Below are 23,483 nucleotides of genomic sequence, written 5' to 3' on the forward strand. Positions count from 1 at the left end.
AGTTGTCATCTTTCCTCTAGTTACACAAAATGCATGACCCCATCCACACTAAGGGTCCCAGAATAACCCATGCCACAGCTGGCAGAGGGCACCTGGCGCCCAGGGCCAGGATTCCGAGGGAGGAGAGGGCAAGATCAAGAAGAGCACCACTGAAATACCTGCTTCTGTCGCTATGGCCAAGGAGAAGGACACCCCTGAGGAGGAGAACCCATTAGTCATGGATGCTCCTTCATCCACCTAGGGTGAGTAACATCTCGGCTCCTTCCCCAGGGATTCCCAGGCCTGGGCTACAGGTGATGTCCCCTTGAGGAGATGATGCCCTTTGCTGCAACTCAGTCCACACATCCACACTGTTAGATTTGGGCCCTGAAAAAAAAATACATGCCCTTTACCCAAGGTGTGATCTTTGTACTTCTAAATCCCCTCATACCATTTGCCTTGGTAGTTTCTGTACATATACACATACGCAGACTCACTCACACAGGCCACTGAATTTATTCTATATAAAGATATGACCAGGACCACAGTTGTTATTTTACATCCCCTGGTGAATTAGGTGAAACAATTTTAAAAATTGTCAATGTGTGGCAAAAACCACTACAATGTTGCAAAGTAATGAGCCTCCAATGAATAAAAATAAATGGAAAAAAAATAAAATAAAAATTGCTTTTTATTTTTAATGCTAAAATGAAGATTATCTCATACTGAAGATAATCTGACATTGCTGTTGTGATATCACTCACCAGAGTGGTCATTTTTTCAATAAAACATTTCATGTTGCTTTTATCTGTTATCACTGTTGCTTGAAATTTTTTAAAGCCTACTAGACAATAATTATACTGAGACAGTTCTTTCAATCATTTTTTAGAATGAGTTTTAGCAAAGATCATGCATATTGATCACTTTAAAAGTGAAGAATTTAAGACTAATTCTGGACTTACATGTTGAGTGTCTCAGGCAATTCTAAAGGGTAAAATATAATAAAAAAAAAAAATAAGAAGAAGAAGAAGCATCCTGATCTCTTTAATTTTCATCCTTTCCCCCTGCCCTGGTATTGGACCAATAAATTGGCAGGGTGAGAGCCTAACTATCCACACTTACTGTTTAGGTAGTATGTTATGATGCAAAAAGAAGAAAAACTGAGCAAAGCATCATGGCAAGGAAAAAGTAAGGCTATTTGCAAACAGAATTCACCTCTGCTATGTATTTTTTTTTATTTTAATGGGCTCAATCTAATACAATTTAAGTATAGAAAATAAAGTGGGCATGAGGGGCTGGGGTGGTGGAAAATGGAGCGATGCTCATCAAAGGGTACAAATTTTCAGTCTTAAGATGCGTAAGTTCCGAGGAACTAATGTTCATCATTCAAAGTACTATATTGTATACCTGAAAATTACTATGAGCATAGAGCAGGAATGTTCTCACCATGAAAATCACAACAAACTGCTAATTATGTGAGGTGAAGAATATGCTATCTAACCATATTCCTGGAAACATTTTACAATATATACTTATATAAAAATGACCACATTGTACATCTGAAACTTACACTATATCTCAATAAATCTGAAGGAAAACATTAAAGGAAGAATAGTGAACAGAGAAGCAGGTATAACTTTTGTTGTGCATATCTCTGGAGCTGGAGAGAAACATCTAGTGCATAGTTCATGGACTCTAATGTACATGGACTCAGTAACTGTGGTTCCCAGGCTCTAGAGCCCAATTTCAATAGATGTGTTGCATGGACTTAGTTGTTCTGCAGCATGTGAAATTTTCCAGCATTGGCAGGGAGATACTTTCCCACTGAGCTACCAGAGAAATTCTGGAGTTACTGTCTTTTTCTCTTTCAAATTTTTTCATTTAGTGTTACTACCGGTTGCTATAGCACGTTTCCAATTCTGCACCCAGGCCACAAATTTCACAAGGTCCATCTCAATCTAGGTTAAGTTATTGAATGTTGAGTTCTTGTTGGGGCTGCATTTTTATTTTTTATTTTTCTTTCCAGGAAAGCCAAATGAACAGCTCCAAAAGCAAGAGGAGTCTGCACCTTACACTCGTCATTGTCTGCTGGAAACTTCAGTATCACTTACAGCAAAACAAGGAGAAAAAGCCAGTGCCACTTGCATTGAATGCAGTGAATACATGCATTGAATGCAATGAATTGAATGACTGAATACATGTGAGAAAATAGACCAATTTCTCATGCAGACAAATTTCACATAATTAACATAGGTAATTTTGCTCTCAGGGAGGTGGAATGTAACTCCCTATTCCTTAAGAGTGAGTTACACATAGTGACTTTTTTCCCAAACAAATACAAGAATATGGAGACAGAGAAAAATTGTAACTTGACAGTAGAATAAGCTGACAAACACATACTTCAGCCTGGTGGTCAAGATCAACACTAATAAGGATAAGGCATGTTGATAGTATCACATGATGAAAAGGACACTCCACATCTGCAGTCTTCCTCCCCCAAAGTCCATAGTCCCTGGCTAATAGTAAAAAATCAGACAATCCAAGTTGAAGAACATTTTGTAAAATACCTGACTAAAACTCTTCAAAAGTATGAAGATCACAAAAATAAGGGAAGTCTGAGAAATTGTAACATTCAAGAGGCTAAAGAGACATGGCTACTAAATGCAATGTGGGATCTGGGATGAGTTCCTAGAACAGAAAAGACATTAGGTAAAAACTAAGAAAATTTTAGTAAGAAAAGTCTTAGAAATGAAGTAGGCACTCTACTTAACAATATGTATGATTTATGAAAAATTTCTTACATATGGGATCTATCTTTGCTTTTTTGTAAATCTAAAATTGCCCTAAGATGCTTTAACGTTTTGTTTTGTTTTTTAAGTGTTTGGTGGACATTCTCTCATGTGTGCATCCTCTACAAGTGGTTGTGTTTTATGTACTTTACTGCACAGTAGATTTTAGAGTACATTAGTACAGTACCTTTATTTGAAGCCCAGGACGTCTGGAAGCATGTGTAAAAGCAGCATTATGTAGCTGAATCCATTAGTCAGGTACTAAGGCTAACTTTGTTGGGCTTATGAGCAAATTGGACTTACAAACACATTCTCAGAATGGAACTTGTTCATATGCAGCGATGTCCTATAGGAGACAAGACAGTAACTCAAAAAAGGGCACTCATCTGGCTATACTGGTACCCTGATCTGCTACCTCTAGCCTCCAGGAATGTGAGAAATAAATTTCTGTTGTTCACAAGCACCTCCATGCACAGTATTTTGCTGTACTGGCCCAAATGAACTATGATATATAAACAGAAATACACACAGATGATAAAGGTAAAGGTGTCATTTCACACCGGGAGAAGAAACTTTGTTCAACAAATTGTGATGCAACTATTTAGTAACATCCTGAAAAAATATAAAATTGAATAATTCATTTTTACACCCTATAATTCATATGAAAATTCTCTACCTGAAATGTGGTTATCTATCTTTGATTGGCAATGTCCACTTATTCTTCAAAATTTAACTCAAGACTGCCATCCTGCCTTCCCCTTCTCTCTCTTGCTGAGCAACTCATCATAAAGCAATTATGTGAGGTGGATCAAGACAGGCATCCATGACAGGGGGTCATGGAGACAGTGTGCCAGAGTGAAATGTTAGAGGTGACGTAGGGGTGAGGAAGATATCCCTGCACTCGGAGTAGCCTAGTATGGGAAGTCAGAACTCAAAGAGGGTGAAGTGATAAGATCCACGAAAGCAGAGAAGGGAAGTGTGTTGCATGAGATGTCAAAACTTGAGCAGGGAAAATAAGATATCCCTGCTAGGACTTGTCATAGACAGTCAGTGCCAACGTGGGATTAAGAGGCATTCACAGAGAAGAGTAGCTTGCTACAACAAGGCCATTTAGTCCAAAACATATTACAAAAGAGGCTGGTCTGGAATGCAGACTAAAAACCTAAGTCTGGAGAAGATGAAATCCAGAAGGAGGTGGCAGTTTTGTGTAGAAAGTCAGAGGCCAAGCCAGGGGAGGAGGGGATCCATGAATGGATGCAGGACAGCCTTATGTGGGCAGTTAGAGGCTGAGTAGAACAAGGAGAATATCTGCATGTGGGGGTGTCCCAGTGCAGAGTATCAAAGCCCAAGCCGAGTAAGGGGTGCATGTTTATAAAAGGGTTGCCTGAAGTGGGTGTCAGAGTCTGAATATGTTGGGAAAGGCATTCACATATGTTGGGGAAAATCCAGCATTTTGTGATATCAAAGCCTGAGCTACATAGGGAGGATACACACACACACACACACACACACACACAGAGGCATGCACACATACAGGTTCCAAACTTTGTCTAATGAGAACTGGGAAATAATGAGTACATATATACCTCATATTTTAGTTTCTCAATTCTGTTTTCAATGAACAATAATTGGGCATTCTTGGAGAAATTGTTAATTCCAAAATGGAATTAACAATGGCAGGGCAAGTATAAGATGTACATGGAATATCTTGTACAAAAAGCATCAAGTTATGCAAAGAATGATGGGGAGATGTCAAAGGGATAGAGAAGCTAACTTAAAGATGCTCACCCGTCCAAGGATGGAACAACATGAATATCTAAATAAATAATGATAGAGATCATGATTCATTTAACAAAATAAAATAACATTAGTCAAATAGATAGAACTGCATTAATAAATACAAAGCTTGATCAGAAATAAAGCACATGCTTTAAAATACGAAAAATGAATTAATTACAAGATAGTGGTGAGTAACTTGATAGTAGGGAAGCTGGACTGCAACCACTTCAATCAAGTGATCCAGGTGATCATCATCAACAATGGGATACATTGAAATCATGAAACACCTGATAAAATGAGATGATATGAACATAATATCATTTCCATCATGTTCCTGTCAAATATGCAAAACATGAAATTCATCATGAGCCAGTAATGGGTAAACCAAAATTGAGGCGAATTCTACAAAATAACTGGCCTCTAGCTTTGGCATCTGAGTAATACTGGCATCACAGCATGAATTGGGGAATGTTCCTTTCCACTTTTATTGATACATTTAGAATGCATGTATGGACAATTGGCTTGACTTTTGATTTAAATATTTGGTTGAATTCACAAGCAAGGTTATCTGGATCTAGATGTGGTGGGTGGGATTTTTGTGAGGTTAGTTGGGAAAGAAGTTTAAAAATTACTAATTATGTGTCCTTGCTATTCAGATTTTTATTTTCTTCTGTTTTATTTCAATCATTTGTGTATTTCTAGAAATTTGTGCATTTCATCTAAATTTTCTAATTTGTGCCATGGTATTCCCTTATAACTGTATTTATTTCTCTAAAGTTGGTAATAATTCTTCCTTTTTTATCCTTAATTTTAATAATTTGAATCTTCTTCCTCTTTTTGATCAATATTGTTAAAATAGTGTCAATGTATTGATCTTTCTAAAGAAGCAATTATTGATTTGCTGATTCTCTCTGTGGTTTTCTCTTGTCTAATTTATTTTGCTCCTATATTTATTTTTCACTATGTCTCCTTAATTTGTGTTTATTTGCTATATCCACTAACTTGGTGTGGTGTCTTTTTGTTTTCATTCTTCTCAAAGTTCTGTTGACTTTTGAACATTAGGAGTGTGAACTGTGAAGGTCCACTTATACAAAGATTTTTTTTTTTTTTCAATACTAGAGCAGTACACAATCTGCAGCTGGTTGAATGTGCAGAGGTGAAATCATGGATATGGAAGAACCACATAGATGGAGGGCCAACTATAATTTACACACGAATTGTCAACTGCAGAAACAATTGGTGGCCTAAGCTCCACATTGTTCAAGGTCAAATGCATTGTCTTCTATTTATTGTGACTCTTTCTTTGATCCTTTGATTATTTAGGAGTATGTTGCTTAATTTCCAAATATGTGTATGTTCCTCAATTATTTAATGTTTTCTAATTTCATTATATTCAGAAGATGTAGTCTATATGATTTCAACACTTTAATAATTACTTAGGTTTGTCTTATGTCCAAATATATAAGGTATCCTGCAAAATGTTTCATGCATTCTTGAGAAGAATGTATATCCTGCAGTAGATAAATTGATCTCTAGATGTCTGTTAGGTCCAGCTGGTTTATACTGTCATTCTAGTTTCTATTTCATAATTGGTATTCTGCCTAGTCTTTATATCCCTTATTGAAATTTGATTAGTAAGGTCTAACAATTATTGCTGAATTGTCTATTTTTCTTCCCAATTCTATCATTTTCTTTTCCTCCATGCCTTTTTGAGTTGTCTTGATAGGTGCATACGTTATTTTTATGTCTTCCTAATAGAGTACTCTTTTCATCATTATAAAATGTCCTTCTTTACCCCTAGTAACAATTCTTAATAAAAATTATTTTTGGTTGACATTAGTACAGTATAGCCAATTTTCTCTTCGGTTGATATTTGTATGATATATGGTTTTTAGTCATTTCACTTAAAATCTATATCTTTTACTTTAAATTTTGTCTCCAACAGATAGTATATAGATGAATGATTTTTTGTCTCCTAATGTCTGCTTTTTTATTAGATTGTTCAATTCATTCATATTTTATATCATTATTAATATGAGCAAATTTTTACCTGTTAATTTTTCTTTTGTTTTGTTTTTAAATTCAGATATTTGTCCTTTTTATCTTTATTGCCTTCATTCATGAATGAATGTTTTCAGTGTAACATTTGGTTTGCTTTCATAATACATTTTAAATTTTATTTTCTTAATGACTACACTAGGCTTTTCTCTATACATATTAACTTACTAGCTCTAATTGATTTATACTAACTTAATGAAAAGAATGCAAAACAGCAAAATGACTGTCTGAGGAGGCCTTACAAATAGCTGTGAAAAGAAGAGAAATGAAAAGCAAAGGAGAAAAGGAAAGCTATTCCCATTTGAATGCATAGTTCCAAAGAATATTCAAGAGAGATAAGAAAGCCTTCCTCAGTGATCAGTGCAAAGAAATAGAGGAAAACAACAGAATGGGAAAGACTAGAGATCTTTCAAGAAAATTAGAGATACCAAGCAAAGATGGGCTCGATAAAGGACATAAATGGTATGGACTTAAAAGAAGCAGAAGATATTTAGAAGAAGTGACAAGAACACAGAGAAGAACTGTACAAAAAAGATCTTCATGACCCATATAATCACCATGATGTGATCACTCACCTAGAGGCAGAGAGCCTGGAATGTGAAGTCAAGTGGGCCTTAGAAAGCACCACTACAAACAAAGCTGGTGGAAGTGATGAAATTCCAGTTGAACTATTTCAAATCCTGAAACATAATGCTGTGAATGTGCTGCAATCAATATACCAGCAAATTTGGAAAACTCAGGAGTGGCCACAGAACTGGAAAAGGTCAGCTTTCATTCCAATCTCAAAGAAAGGCAATGCCAAAGAATGCTCAAACTACCACACGATTGCACTCATCTCACATGCTAGTAAAGTAATGCTCAAAATTCTCTAAGCCAGGCTTCAGCAATACGTGAAATGTGAACTTCCAGATGTTCAAGCTGGTTTTAGAAAAGGCAGAGGAACCAGGGATCAAATTGCCAACATCCACTGGATCATCGAAAAAGCAAGAGATTTCCAGAAAAAAAAATCTATTTCTGCTTTATTGACTATGCCAAAGCCTTTGACTGTTTGGATCACAATAAACTGTGGAAAATTCTTCAAGAGATGGGAATATCAGACCACGTGAATTGCCTTTTGAGAAATCTGCATGCAGGTCAGGAAACAACAGTTAGAACTGGACATGGGACAACAGACTGGTTCCAAATAGGAAAAGGAATACGTCAAGGCTGTATATTGTCACCCTGCTTATTTAACTTCTATGCAGAGTACATCATGAGAAACAATGGGCTGGAAGAAGCACAAGCTGGAATCAAGATTGCTGGGAGAAATATCAATAACCTCATACATGCAGATGATACCACCCTTATGACAGAAAGTGAGGAGGAACTAAAAAGCCTCTTGATGAAAGTGAAAGAGGAGAGTGAAAAAGTTGGCTTAAAGCTTAACATTCAGAAAACTAAGATCATGGCATCTGGTCCCATCACCTCATGGGAAATAGATGGGGAAACAGTGTCAGACTTCATTTTTCTGGGCTCCAAAATCACTGCAGATTGTGATTGCAGCCATGAAATTAAAAGACACTTACTCCTTGGAAAGAAAGTTGTGACCAACCTAGATAGCATATTAAAAAGCAGAGACATTACTTTGCCAACAAAGGTGCGTCTAGTCAAGGCTATGGTTTTTCCAGTGGTCATGTATGGATGTGAGAGTTGGACTGTGAAGAATGCTGAGCACTGAAAAATTGATGCTGTGGTGTTGGAGAAGACTCTTGCTCCAACCAGTCCATCCTAGGGGAGATCAGTCCTGGGTGTTCACTGAAAGGACTGATGCTGAAGCTGAAACTCCAATACTTTGGCCACCTCATGCAAAGAGTTGACTCATTGGAAAAGACCCTGATGCTTGGAGGGCTTGGGGGCAGGAGCAGAAGGGGACGACAGAGGATGAGATGGCTGGATGGCATTACTGTCTTGATGGACATGAGTTTGGGTAATCTCTGGGAGTTGGTGATGGACAGGGATGCCTGGAGTGCTGCAATTGATGGGGTCGCAAAGAGTCGGACACGACTGAGTGACTCAACTGAACTGAATGACAGTGAGAATAAATATTGATACCCTGGAAACAGGGAACTAAAATGGACATGAATTGTTGAATTTAATGCAGATGACCATTATATCGACTACTGTAGGTAAGAACACCATAGAAGAAATGGATTAGCCCTCATAATCAAAAAAGAGTCTGAAATTCAGTACTTGGGTGCAACTCCCAAAATAACAGAATAATCTCACTTTGTTTCCAATGCAAGCCATTCAACATCACAGTAATTCAAGTCTAAGTCTCTACCTTCACAGAAGCCAAAGAAGCTGAATTTGGTCAGTTCTATGAAGGAACAAATGACCTCCTAGAACTAACACCAAATACAGATGTTCCATTCATAACTGGAGATTGGTACATAAAAATAAGAAGTCAAGAGATAAGTGGAAAGGTGAAAAGACAGCCCTCAGATTGGGAGAAAATAATAGCAAATGAGGAAACAGACAAAGGATTAATCTCAAAAATATACAAGCAACTCCTGCAGCTCAATTCCAGAAAAATAAATGACCCAATCAAAAAATGGACCAAAGAACTAAACAGACATTTCTCCAAAGAAGACATACAGATGGCTAATAAACACATGAAAAGATGCTCAACATCACTCATTATCAGAGAAATGCAAATCAAAACCACAATGAGGTACCATTACACGCCAGTCAGGATGGCTGCTATCCAAAAGTCTACACGCAATAAATGCTGGAGAGGGTGTGGAGAAAAGGGAACCCTCTTACACTGTTGGTGGGAATGCAAACTAGTACAGCCACTATGGAGAACAGTGTGGAGATTTCTTAAAAAACTGGAAATAGAACTGCCATATGACCCAGCAATCCCACTTCTGGGCATACACACTGAGGAAACCAGATCTGAAAGAGACACGTGCACCCCAATGTTCATTGCAGCACTGTTTATAATAGCCAGGACATGGAAGCAACCTAGATGCCCATCAGCAGATGAATGGATAAGGAAGCTGTGTTACATATACACCATGGAATATTACTCAGCCATTAAAAAGAATTCATTTGAGTCAGTTCTAATGAGATGGATGAAACTGGAGCCCATTATACAGAGTGAAGTAAGCCAGAAAGATAAAGAACATTACAGTATACTAACACATATATACGGAATTTAGATAGATGGTAACGATAACCCTATATGCAAAACAGAAAAAGAGACACAGTAGTACAGAATAGATTTTGAACTCTGTAGGAGAAGGTGAGGGTGGGATGTTTCAAAAGAACAGCATGTATATTATCTATGGTGAAACAGATCACCGGCCCAGGTGGGATTCATGAGTCAAGTGCTCGGGCCTGGAGGGCTGGGAAGACCCAGAGGAATCGGGTGGAGAGGGAGGTGGGAGGGGGGATCGAGATGGGGAATACGTGTAACTCTATGGCTGATTCATATCAATGTATGACAAAACCCACTGGAAAAAAAAAAAAAAGAGAGATAAGTGGAGTGTCAGGCAAGTTTGGCCTTGGAGAACAAAAGGAAGCAGGGCAAAGGCTAACTGAATTCTGCAAAGAGAATGCATAGGAAATATCCCTTTACAACAACAGAATAGACTACTTTACACATGAACATCACCAAATGGTCAGTGCTAAAATTAAGTTGATTGCATTATTGTAGCCAAAGTTGGAGAAGCTCTATACAGTCAGCAAAAAGACCTGGAGCTGACTATGGCTCAGATTATCAGCTTTTCATAGGATAATACAGGCTTAAACTCAAGAAAGTGGGGAAAATCACTAGGCCAACCAGGCACCACTGAAATCAATCCACTATAAATATGCAATGATGGTAACAAATAGATTCCAGGGATTAGATCTAGCTAATTAACAGCTTGTCTGAACAATGATGGACAGATGTCCATAATACTGCACAAGAGGGAGTGGACAGAAGCATCCCAAAGAAAAAGAAAAGCAAAAAGACAAAGTGGTTATCATACAGAGTGAAGTAAATCAGAAAGAAAAACACAAATATAGTATACTAGAGCACATATATGGAATTTAGAAAGATGGTAACAATGACCCTATATGTGAGACAGCAAAAGAGACACAGATGTTAAGAACATCTTTTGGACTCTTTTGGAGTCTTTTGGACTCTGTGGGAGAAGGCAAGGGTGGGATGATTTGAGAGAATAGCATTGAAACATGTATATTGTCATATATGAACGAAATAGCAACCCACTCCAGTATTCTTGCCTGGAGAATCCTATGGACAAAGGAGCCTGGTGGGCTACAGTCCATGGAGTCGTAAAGAGTCAGACATGACTGAGTGACTAACACACACATCATATATGAAACAGATAGCTAGTCCAGGTTCGATGCGTGAGACAGGGTGCTCAGGGCTGGTGCACTGAGATGACCCTGAGGGATGGGATGGGGAGGGAGGTGGGAGGGGGGTTCAGGATGGGGAACACATGTACACCCATGGCCCATTCGTGTCAATGTATGACAAAAACAACTACAATATTGTAAAGCAATTAGCCTCCAAGTAAAATAAATTAATTAATTAAAAAAACAAACAAAAAAAATAGCTGAACAAAGAAGAGAGTGAAAAGCAAGAGCAAAAGGGACATGTACATCAAACTAAACGCAGAGTTCCACAGAAGAACATGGAGAGACAGGAAGTCTTTCTTCAATGAACAGTGCATAAAACTAGAAGAAACCAGCAGAAGGTGAAAGAAAAAGGACCTCTTCAGAAAAATTGGAAATAGCAAGGGAACATTTCACTCAAAGAAGGGCACAATAAAGGACAGAAATGGTAGAGACCTAGCAAACCCTGGAGAGATCAAGAAGAAATGAAAAGAATACACAGAAGAAATGTATGAAAAGATCCAAGTGATCTGGGTTATTATGATGGCATGTTCAGTCACCCAGAGCCAGACATTTTGAAGTGCGAATCAAGAGGGCCTTAGGAAGCACTGCTGTTAATAAAGCTAGTGGACACTATGCAGTTCCAGTAGAACTATTAAAAAACCCTGGAGGATGATGTCATCATGGTGTTACATTCAATTTGTCAGCAAGTCTGGAAGACTCAGCAATAGCCACAGAACTGGTCTGGACACAGGACAGGCCACAGGTCACAGAACTCGACACAGGAGAGTCCACAGGTCAATCCTCTTCCCAATTCCCAAGAAGGGCAGCACTAAAATATGTGCTAACCATGGGACTACTGCACTTTTCTCCCATGTAGTAAGATCATGCTGAAAAGCTTGCATGTTAGGCTTCATGCTAGGCGAACCAAGAAATTCCAGATATCCAAGCTGGGTTTAGAAAAGGAAGAGTGACCAAAGATCAAATTGACCACCTTTGCTGCATCATAGATAAAGCAAGGGCTTTCCAAGATAATATTTCCCTCTGTTTCATCAACTATTCTAAAGTCTTCAACTGTGTGGATCATCACAGACTGTAGAAAGGTCTTCAAGAGGTGGGAATAGCAAACTATACTACCTATCCCCTGAGAAACCTGTGTGTGGTTCAGGAAGCAACTGTTAGAACCCTCTAAGGAACAACTGATTGGTTCAAGATTGAGAAAGGTGTATGACAGGGCCATATGCAATAACACTGTTTGTTTAACATGTATGCTGAGAACATCATGAGAAATGCTGGGTTGGATGATTAACAAGCTGGGATCAAGATAGGCAGGAGAAACTTCAAAAACCTCATATATCTGGATGATAGAACTCTAAAGGCATAAAGCAATGAAGGACTAAAGAGACTCTTGATGAAGGTAAAGGAGGAGAGTGAAAGAGTTGTCTTAAAGCTAAATATTTAATAAAACAAAGATTATGTCATCTGGCCCCATTACTTCATGGCAAATCATTATGGAAAAGTGGAAGTAGTGACAGATTTCATCTTCCTGGGCTCTAGGATCACTGAAGATGGTGGTGGCAGCCATGACATCAGAAGACGATTGCTTGTTTATAGGAAAGCTACGAAAAATCTAGCCAGTGTGTTGAAAAGTAGAGACATTACTCTGTCAACAAAGGTCCTCATAGTCAAGGCTATGGTCTGCCCAGTGGTCATGTAAGGTTGTGAGAGTTGGACCTTAAATATCCAAAGCACCAGTGAAATGACTCCTTGAACGCTGGTGCTGGGGAAGACTCCTGAAAGTCCTTTGGACTGCAAGGAGATCAAACCAGTCAATCTTAAAGGGGGTAAACCCTGACTATTCGTTGGAAGAACTGATGCTAAAGCTGAAGCTAAAGTATTTTGGTCATCTGATGGGAATAGATGACTCATTGGAAAAGTCCCTGATGCTGGGAAAGATTGAGGGCAGAAGGAGAAGAGGGCATCATAGGATGTGATGGCTGGATGGCATCATTGATGCAGTGGACATGAACTTGGGCAAACTTCAGGGCATGGTGAGGGACAGAAAAGATTGGTATGCTGTAGTCCATGGGGTCACAAAGAATCGGGCATGACTAGGTGACCAAATAACAGCAGTGAGATATAGAAATGTTATTCCTATGCAGCTTTATCTCATCTTCTGTTTTTTGTGTAACCTTTGCTTACCAGCTAAACCTGCACATTTTACAGCACCCTTAAATTTGAACTTCCTCAGTATCTTTTCCAAATAAAGACTGTCTCTTCTGGGAGAGCTACACAGCTCTGTTCTTAGGGTCTGACTCTCACCCTCTGCAGAATCTCTGTGCTACTTCTTAAGAGATGGGACAGGAAGTTTTATTCTTGTAGGGTCATTTCCATACAAGCACATCTCTAGGCTTGGGGGGCAGGAGGGGATGGGGCATCGCTATCTTCTTGGTTTGTCTCTCCCAATATGGAATCTCTCCCCTATAGAGAACATAGCATAAAATTATTGAAGCCTAGTATTCTCAGTTTATTATGCCTGGGGTAGACTTTCTGTCCTATGGTTGTGAGCTGGTGGAGAAAGTGAGTCTTGGATCTCTTGCCTCGTCAGAGTTTCTACAATAGAGCTTAGAAGGATAAAGGGTGCTGAAGCCATCCCAACTGGAAACAAATCATTGTCTTCAACTAAACTCTGAAAAAAAGCAAGTTCTGTGTAATTTTCTACACCCACCTGGAATAGAGTTTTCGTTGCACTAAACTGGGAAAAGTGGGAGGTGGGGAATAGTGAGAGTCAATTCATAGGCAGGTTGATAAGAAGTCTGGGGGTCCCCGAGGAGAGAGGGATCTGAAATTCTCAAGGAGAAGGAAGGGACAAACATTTTTTTTTCCTCTACATTCCTAGTCTTAGTCACATAAAATGTTTTTATCTTTAAGCCTTGAACTGATGATTACACAACAAACAAGTCAGTTTAAACTCTGTACTAAGGATTATATAACAGCGATGTATCCTACTTGAGGACAGTTTCTCCTTCCTGAAAACCTTCTGGCTCATCCTGTTATCTTAAAAATGTAAATTATGGGAGTGGGTCTAGTAAGATCTTTACAACCTCCAGACATTCTTTTAATTCATTGTAATAACTAGTTAAAAAGTATATAACTCCATTGCTAACACTAGTGAGGGGGCACTCTTTCTGCCCCCTTCTGATCTCTATGTCAGAAGTTTTCTCTATCTCTTTTGTACTTTAATAAAACTTTATTACACAAAAGCTCTGAGCAATCAAGTCTCGTCTCTGGCCCTGGATTGAATTCTTCTCCTCCAGAGGCCAAGAATCCCGGTGTCTTTCATGGTTCAGTAACAACCTTTCAATAGGTCATAGTTCAAATGCCATAGACTCTAGCTGATCTTACAAAAACTTACTAGATTTTCTTGAATAAAAATTTACCCAGAGCCTTCCCTGATGGTGCCATGGATAGGAATATGCCTACCAATGCAGGGGATAGGTTCAATTCCTCGTCCTGGTCTAGGAAGATCCCACACACCACGGAGCAACTAAGAATGTGTGCCACAACTACTGAGCCACTGCTCTAGAGCCCATGTACTGCAACTTCTGAAGCCTGCTGGCCTAGAGCCTGTGCTCCACAACAAGAGAAGCCACCACAATGAGACGCCCCAGCACCACAACAAAGATGGCCCCTTCTTGCTGCAACTAGTGAAAGTCTGGGCATATCTACAAAGGCCCAGGACAACCAAAATAAAGAAATGAAAGAAAATATATTATTTGAAAAAGTTTCTCCATTTGCTGTAGGTTACAGAGAGATTTCTATGTATACTAAATTTTTTTTTTTTTTATAAAATTTACCAGCTATGACTGTTGTGCTGATAGAGGGGACCCATGGATCTTCTTATGATTCCACAATTCTAGAAGTGTTTTTTCAAATAACTTATTTTTACAGTGAATGAATCTAGGACTGTTCTGAGCATGAAAATAATAATAATAATGAGTTCTCATTCCAGGTTTATCACTTTAAATATATTATTTAACCTAAAATGTTCCTCATTTATAATATGGGCAACCTGTATACCCCTCAGATTGTGGTGAGGATTGAAACAGTATTATATAAAGCTTTGAAGTTGATTCATGCAGACACTTAATAGATGTCACTTCTCTGCTCTTAATGCAAATGACTGTCTCAGGCTAGATAACTATATTGGTAACTGTGACAATGTCTGGAATATGGTTTATGTGTGCAATAAATGTTGAGCTGGATTGAAGGATGGATAGATGACTGGAAGAATGGGTGAATGGTGAGTGATGTGTAAGGTTCTTATTATTGATTTACCAATATTATAAACCAGGATTTGTGTTCAAATAATTTTAATGGTACATCTTGAGCAGTCTAATTAGAATTGATGCTGGATCTAAGGAATGGTTACATAATAAACAGGATACAGTAAGAATAAAACATCAGTCCACTCCTTCAAAAAATATTCAAAATTTCAAGTTGGTGACAGCAGATGATTAAACTATGGTTGAGGCCCTTCCAAGCATCCAAGAATAGGGCCCTGTGTAATTGAGCAGAACACATACCCATGAAGCCCATCCTCACACACTTTTTCCCAAGAGTAGTATCTTAGGGAACTCTTCCTGTTACTCCTTAGTTGTTCTTAGAGCCTAAATGCAGGAGTTCAAAGTAAGGGGCAAGGGCAGCCCTAGATGGCAGAAGACAGATGGCAAAGTAGGAGACTGTGGCTTAAGGCACTATGTATATATCAAGCATTTGGGTAATATTCAATACCTGAAAGCTCTATCATAATGCAAAACAAACTTAAAAAAGAACAATTAAAATTCAATTTTAGAAAATTTAGGGTCACATTACTTAAAGATTAATAAACCTATATAGCTAGTGGGTCAGGAGTTCCAGGAGTTCTTTTGCAAGTTCAAACTCTGTGTAGATTTGGGACCACATGGTTGGCATAGCCAGTTTATTGGGACAATTCTAGTAGGGACTTCTAAGTTTATGGCAGGAAGTCCATAATTATTTTATTAGAAGAGCTTGTTATGCATGTTCTGAACTGGGGAATGGAAAAATTAGGTCCTAAAGACCCATGCAGTCTCCAATGATGTGGTCCCTTAATATTTCCCTGTCTATAGGAAAGTCCCCCCATTCCTATTTTTTATATGATTTTGTTTCAAATTTCCCATCTGCATTTTTCATAATTAAAAAATGATAAAGGATTAACAGTGATTACTCATGATACGAATTCTGAACTTACAGGTTGAACATCTCAGGTAATTCTAAAGGGTAAGAATGCATAAAAAAAAGAAGCATCCTGATCCCTTTTATTTTCATTCTCTGCCCCTGCCCTGCAATTGGAGCAATAAATTGGCAGGGCGGGCCCAACTACCCACATTTATTGATTAGGTAGTACTCTATGAGGCAAAAAGAAGAAATACTGAGCAACATATCATGACAAGCTAAAAACATGACTCTCTGCAAGCAGAATTTGTCTCTTGTATTTTTCTTCTTTTAATGGACACAATCTAATACCATTTAAGTATATAAAAGAAAATGGGAATGAGGGGACAGGGTGGTGGAAAATGGGGAGATGCTCATCAAAGGGTACAAACTTTCAGTTGTAAGATGATGAAGTTCGGAGGAACAAGTATATAGCATGGAGACTATAGTTAACATACTGTATTGTATATATGAAAGTTTCTATGAGAGTAAAACATGAATGCTCTCACCATGTCAACAATAACACAATGCTGATTATGTGAGGTGAAGGATGTGTTAGTTATCCTTGTTGTGGGAAAACTTTTACAATATATACTTACATAAAAATGATCACATTGTACATCTTAAACTTGCACTATAACTCAATAAATCTGAAGGAAACCACTGAAGGAAAAAAGGGAACAGAAAAGCAGTTATAATTTTTGCTGTGTATACCTCTGGAGCTGAAGAGAAATATCTAATGCATAGTCCATGAACTCTAAGGTGCATGAACTGTGGTTCCCAGGCTCTAGAACACAGATTCAATAGTTGTGTTGCATGGGTTTTTTGCTCTGGAGCATGTAGAATCTTCCACGACCAGGGATTTAACTCACATCTCCTACATTGACAGGACGATTCCTTCCCACTGAACCACCAGGTAAACTCTGGAGTTAGTTTCTTAATTTCTGTCCCACATTTTTAATTGTTAGTGTGTAGAAAAAGGACTGATTATTCCTTGTTGATTTTGTATTCTGCAGCTTACTGAATGAATATGTTAGTTGATGTATTTTTGACTTAGTCTGCAGGATTTTCTTTACAGATTCTCATGTCATCTATCTACAAGCAGAGGCAATGTTACTTCTTCCTTTCCAATTTATTTCTTTTCTTGCCTAATTGCTCCGTGTGTGATTTTGGATGCTATATTGAAAAGAAGTGGTGAGGAGGGCACCCTTTTCTTGTTCTGATCTTAGATGAAAAGCTTTTAGAGTTGTATCACTGAGTATGGTGTTGGATGTGTAGTTGTCATATATGGCCTTTTCATGTCTAGGTTCATTCCTTTTGTATTAATTCATTGAGAGATATTATTATGAAAGGGTGAAGAATTTTAACAGATTTTTTTATGCATCTGTTGAGGTGATGCTATGATTTCTATCCTTCATTCTGTCAATGCAGTGTGTAGCATTTATTGTGATCAGTATGATGAACCATGCTTGCATCCAAGTGGTGCATCTCATATGATCTTGATGTATATTCTTTGAAAGTGCTTTTGAATTTGGTTTGCTCATATTTTGAGAATATCTAAATGCACATTTCTTAGTGATATTTTTCTTCTTGCATTGGCCTTATCAGGTATTGTGTCAGAGTAAGTCTGGTCTTATGATGATTTGGGCAGAATTTGTTTTTCTTCAATATTTAGGAAGGGTGATCATTAATATTGATTGAGTGGAATTCCCTATTTCTACTTAATGTTTAGTAGAATTCACTAATGAGGCCACCTAGACCTGGGGGTTTCATGTGTCTGTGTAAGGATCCTTGTAGAATTTTCATTATGGACTCAATGTCCTTACTAGATTTAAATATGTTCAGATGTTCTATTTCTTCATGATTCAGTCTTGGTAGATTCTGTTTGTAACACTGTATCATTTTCTTCTAGGTTAATAAACTGCTGGCATTTGTTATTCATATTGTAATTTCCTGGTAACTCAGTTGGTAAAGAATCTGCCTGCAATGCAGGAAACCCCAATTCATTCAATTCCTAGGTTGGGAAGATCCACTGCAGAAGGGATCTGCTACCCAGTCCAGGAATCTTGGGCCTCCCTGTTGGCTCAGACAGTAAAGAATCCTCCTGCAATTTTGGAGACCTGGGTTTGATCACTAGGCTGGGAAGATCCCATGGAGGAATGCATGGCAACCACCTCCAGTACCCTTGCCTGGTGAATCCCCATGGATACAGGAGTCTAGTGGGCTGCAGTACATGGCATTGCAAAGAGTTGGATATGAATGAGTGACTAAGGACACACCCATTGTTCATCTTAGTCTACTATGGTCCTTTGTATTTATGTATTATAAATTATATTCTTCTTTCATTTCTGATTTTATTCACATCATCTATCTTCTTTTATTAGTCAGTCTAGATGAGATTGTGTCAATTTTGTTTACTTATATCAATGTATGACAAAACCCACTGAAATGTTGTGAAGTAATTAGCCTCCAACTAATAAAAAAAAAAGAAACACAATATTTTTTCACTGATGATTCTGTTGATTATCTAGTACATATTTCATTTATTTCTCTTCTTAACATGAACATGAACTCATGGTCTGTCATATATGATTCTTTGCAACCCCATGGACTGTAGCCTGCCAAGCTCCTTTTTATCTGGAATTTTCCAGGCAAGAATACTAGAGTGGGTTGCCATTTCCTATGCAGGGGAACTTCCTAACACCGGGATAGAGGCTGCATCTCTTGGTCTTCAGAATTGGCATGGATTCTCTACCATGGACCCACCAGGGAAACCCTGGATCAAAGTGTACCATAAAGGAAATGTATATGGTACATTAAGACAGAGCAACAGTGCTTGCTTCAGCAGCACACATACTAAAAAAAGACAGAGCAACAACAGGATAAAACTACTTTAATGGGAAAATAAGAAAAAACAGAAAACCTATCTGGAAAGATACCAAGAGGTATCACATGAGGTAACACTTAAGATATGATCTGAGGGCTGAGGAGCTATACACCAGCATGAAAATGAAAGTGTTAGTCACTCAGTTATGTCTGATTCATTGCTACTCCATGGACTGTAGCTTGCCAAGCTCCCCTGTCCATGGAATTCTCCAGACAAGAATACTGGAGTGGGTTGCCATGCCCTTTTCCAGGGGATTACCTGTATATCTTCTTGTCTCACTTGTGCAAAATACAATGCAGAGAACATTCATACTCATCCTGGATATTTTAAGCTGCCTAATGGAGCATTCAGGCACTGGGAATAGGATTCCTTACAACTTCTTCCATCTCTTGGAAATGTTTTAGTCATGGTCAGTATGTTTTCATATTGGACTGAAGCTTTACCTTGCAGACAGGCTACTGAAGCTTTTGTGGCTAAATTCCTTTAGGAAAATATTATCCCTATCTGGGGTACTCCTCTCAAACTTCACAATGATCAAGGCACCCATTTCATTGGTCAATTACTTTGGCTAGTTTGACAACACTTTCACTGTGCTTACCACTCTCAGTCCTCTGGGTTAGTCAAATGCACCAATGACATTTATTAAGACTCTGTTGGCAAAATTTGTAGAGTCCCTCCAATCACCTCAGCCAAAAGCATTGCCACTGTCCCTTCTGAATCATAGATCCACCCTGTTTGGAATTCATAAACTCTTGCCCTTTGGGATAGTCACAGGAGAGTCACATGGCCCATGCGCCTTTTGACCCACACATGAAATATTTGAGTTGCTCTGATATTTTGACACATCTTGGAACCAGGAGATTTTGTCCATTGGAAGAAACACTTCTAGAAGGACTCTCTTCAATCTTGCTGGAAAGGCCCCTATCAGGGACTGCTAACCAAAACTTGTGCAATCTATCTCCTATCTTTCTTTAGGTGTATCTCACATGACACACCTAAAGAAAGAGCCGATCCTGATTTGACCTGTATATCATCTGGTGATCTGAAAGTAAATATTTTCTGAAATTGAAGCTGTTGATATCTGAAAAAACAGCTTTCCCAAGATATTCAGATTAGGTCCATTGAAAGCTTTTTTGCCAAACCTCTGATGGTGTCACAATGCTTTTGATGATCTTCAGTATCTATGATCTTGATAAAACGAACTTTATGTAAAAAGTGCCTGAGAGTTCTCCCTCTTACATCTCCTTGTTACTCTAATGTGGCTTCAATATGTTTTCAAACTGTGCACTTTCACTTTAACATGGGATACTACACCCAAGAAATGTCCTGTTTGGCTTGGGTGGGAGGCAAAAAGCTATTGATACTGTAAAATCTGACTCTTGATCAGTGATGTTTTCAGAGAAAGATCTTGATCAAAGGGGAGAAATTAATAAAGTAAAAATTAATGAAGAGAAACTTACATTAAAATAGAGTTAGGAAGCCAGAAAGGAGGTCTCTCAGAGCTAACAGGAGAGCCCACCAGGAAGAAGCAAGGCTTCCTTTTCTTGCCTGAGAAAAGAGACTGAGAGCTCAGCCCATGAGAGACTGTCAAGACTCAACCAATGAAAAGCCACCACATTTCAAACTCTCAGCCTCCCATGGACACATTGCTTAGAGTAGCCTTCCAAACTTCCGTTCTTTCTTTAAAAAAGTTATCTTATGCCTGGTAGTGAGACTTTCATATGGCTCAACATGGTTACAGACCCTGAATTGCAATTCTTGGTTGATCTGTAATAAACTCATTTTTGTTGGAGCAATACATTACAGTCTGTTTTAGGTCAACCCAATCTTAAGAGTAGTCTGGATAAACCTGCACTAATTTAGTGTCTTCCCAGTACTAATATTCTAGGTCTGACAGGCTTCCTTGTTCTCTCTGAAGGAAAAAAAAAAATAAAACCAACAAAAAGCACTGTAGGTTTCTTTGAGTGAGTCTTAAAATCATGCGGGTTTTCATTTTGCCTCAAGTTACACAAAATGCATGACCCACACAGAAGGCACACCAGGGGTGGGAGCAGAACCAAGGATCTATGAGAGAATATTGAGAGACTTCCCTTAAAAGGCTGTGAATCTCCCCAACCAAGGAAGAGGTGTGGAAAGTGTGTCTTCTCCTCACACCCATTCCAGCAAGCAAGAGGGTGTTCAAGACCACTTCTTAGAGCTTCTAGTGTGCTTCCTCCCCACCATGAACAAAACGGTACTGTGATGTGGTGGCAGGAGCCCGGGTCTGGGTGAATTTGCCCAGGCCTACAGTTTGAGCCTCACCTAGGACACACCCCCACACCTTGAAACATCACCATCATCATGGTAGACAGTTTGGTCCAGTTCCCCTTGTCTCAGGAGAAGCCACAGGCCTCTCCAAGAGTCTCAGACTAGAGGCAGAGAGCTCTTAGCCCTAACCCACAAACCTCCCAGAGAGAAACTGCTGCCTTCTGCCTGAACCCTGCTCCCCACCTTTCAACCTCAGAGGGAGAAATTTCCCTCAGAATCTCTGAGAAAGGAGAGCAAGGATGGCCTCATGGGTGAGGCAGGAGAGGCCACCCTCATGGAGGTAGCCTCTTCCTTCTCCCCTCAAGCAAAAGGGAAACACCCGCCATCCTTGGGAAGTGGAGATCCGCCTCTAGCCCTAGATGCAAGCAACCTGAGCAGGGACGCATAGCCCAAGGACACCACTGCAAGTTGCAAGGGAAATGTGCCTAAGAATTTAACCGCTAAGAGAGTGTGAGGCTCTAACAAGTCGTTTAATGTGAAGAATGGGTACGGCTTCATTAGCAGGCAGGATGCCGAGGAAGATGTGTTCATTCACCAGACGGCAATCACCAGGAACATTCCCCGCAAATACCAACAACGCATGGGTGACAGTGAGACAGTGGAGTTCGACATGGTGCAGGGCGAGTTGGGCACCGAGGCCACTAACCTTACTGGGCCACCAGCTTAGCCCCAGTGAAGGGAAGCCACTATGCTACCAACAACCAGCTCTTCCGCTGGTGCTTCAAAATCCGGCTGCGTGTGTGGCCACCACACAGTCCTAAGGGCGCCAAGTACAACATGGATGAACCAAAGGCAGTGGTGAAGGGTTCAATGTGGTCAAGGGCATCAGAGGCCATCTGCCTAGCCACCCTCAAGACCAATGACTGAGGCACTTCCCGCCCTTTCTCATTGTCCCAGCTGTGACCTGCCACCGAGTGGATCTTGGCGACCACCAGCTGCCCCTGGTTTGACCACCTGCCTGGGTCCATTCCCACCGAAAGGCTGGAGGGACATCCTTAGTGTGGTCCTGGCCCCAGCTACCTGCTGAGTCACCCTAGGGCCAGAGGCACCACTCCTGGTAGAAGACGCTTACCAAGCATCACTGAGGAGCCCGAAGCAGAGCACAGGGAGAACGCGTGCAACTCCAGCAGCAATCCACACCAGAGGCCTCCTCCACGCTATGGATCTCGCTGCCCAAATAACCTGCTCCACCGCAGGCAACAAGCACCTGGAGCCCAGGGCCAGGATTCCGAGGGAGGAGAGGGCAAGATCAAGAAGAGCCCCACAGAAACACCTACCTCTCTCACTGTGGCCAAGGAAAACAATGCCACTCAGGAGGAGAACCCCTTGGTCATGGATGTACCCTCTGCCGCCTGGGCTGAGTAACACCTCAGCTCCCTCTCCAGGGAGTACCTGACCTGGGCTACAGGTGATGTCCCCTTTAGGTGATGATGCCGTTTGTTGTAGCTCAGTCCAATCATCCACATGTACTGTTAGATTTGGGCCCTGAAAAATGTACATACCCTTTACCCAAGGTGTGAGGATAAATTAAAAGATCTATGTACTTCTAAATTCCTTCATACCATCTGCCTTGGTAGCTTCTGTACACACATTCTCACACACACACACACACTGACACACTGGCACACATCTCTGACTCTATTCTTTTAAAAGATCTGACCAGGACCACAGCTATTAGTCTACATCACAAAGTGAACTAGGTGAAATAATTAAAATTTTTTTAAAATTCTTAACACAAAAACAAAGGTTATCTCATACTGAAGATGATCTGACATAGCTGTTGTGATATTACTTAATTGATTGGTCATTTTCTCAATAAACTATTTCATGGTGCTTTCATCTGTTATCACTGTGGTCTGAAATTTTTTAAAGCCTACTTAACCATAATTGCATTGAGACAGTCATTTCAATCTATTTTTAGAATGAGTTTTAGCGAAGATGATACACATTGATCTGTTTACAAGTTATGAATTTAAGACTAATTCTGGACTTAAAGGTTGAACATCTCAAGGTACTCTAAATGGTAAGAATGCATGAAAGAAGTACTCTGATCTCTTTTATTTTCA

The 23,483-nt window shown here is 39.5% G+C and overlaps 1 protein-coding gene across 1 annotated transcript in view; it reads left to right on the top strand.

Moving 5' to 3' along the window:
* LOC136154444 (Y-box-binding protein 1-like) overlaps nucleotides 1–22,782 on the top strand; it is a 45,434-nt gene extending 22,652 nt beyond the window's left edge. Inside the window, exons 4-5 of the mRNA XM_065916718.1 lie at nucleotides 21,922–22,041; nucleotides 22,434–22,782. Coding sequence (XP_065772790.1) covers nucleotides 21,922–22,041; nucleotides 22,434–22,782 — 469 coding nt within the window. The remainder of the gene's footprint in view (nucleotides 1–21,921; nucleotides 22,042–22,433) is intronic.
* The last annotated feature ends 701 nt before the right edge of the window (nucleotides 22,783–23,483 follow it).

This window comes from Muntiacus reevesi, chromosome X, assembly GCF_963930625.1.
Source record: "Muntiacus reevesi chromosome X, mMunRee1.1, whole genome shotgun sequence".
Taxonomy (NCBI): Eukaryota; Metazoa; Chordata; class Mammalia; order Artiodactyla; family Cervidae; genus Muntiacus; species Muntiacus reevesi.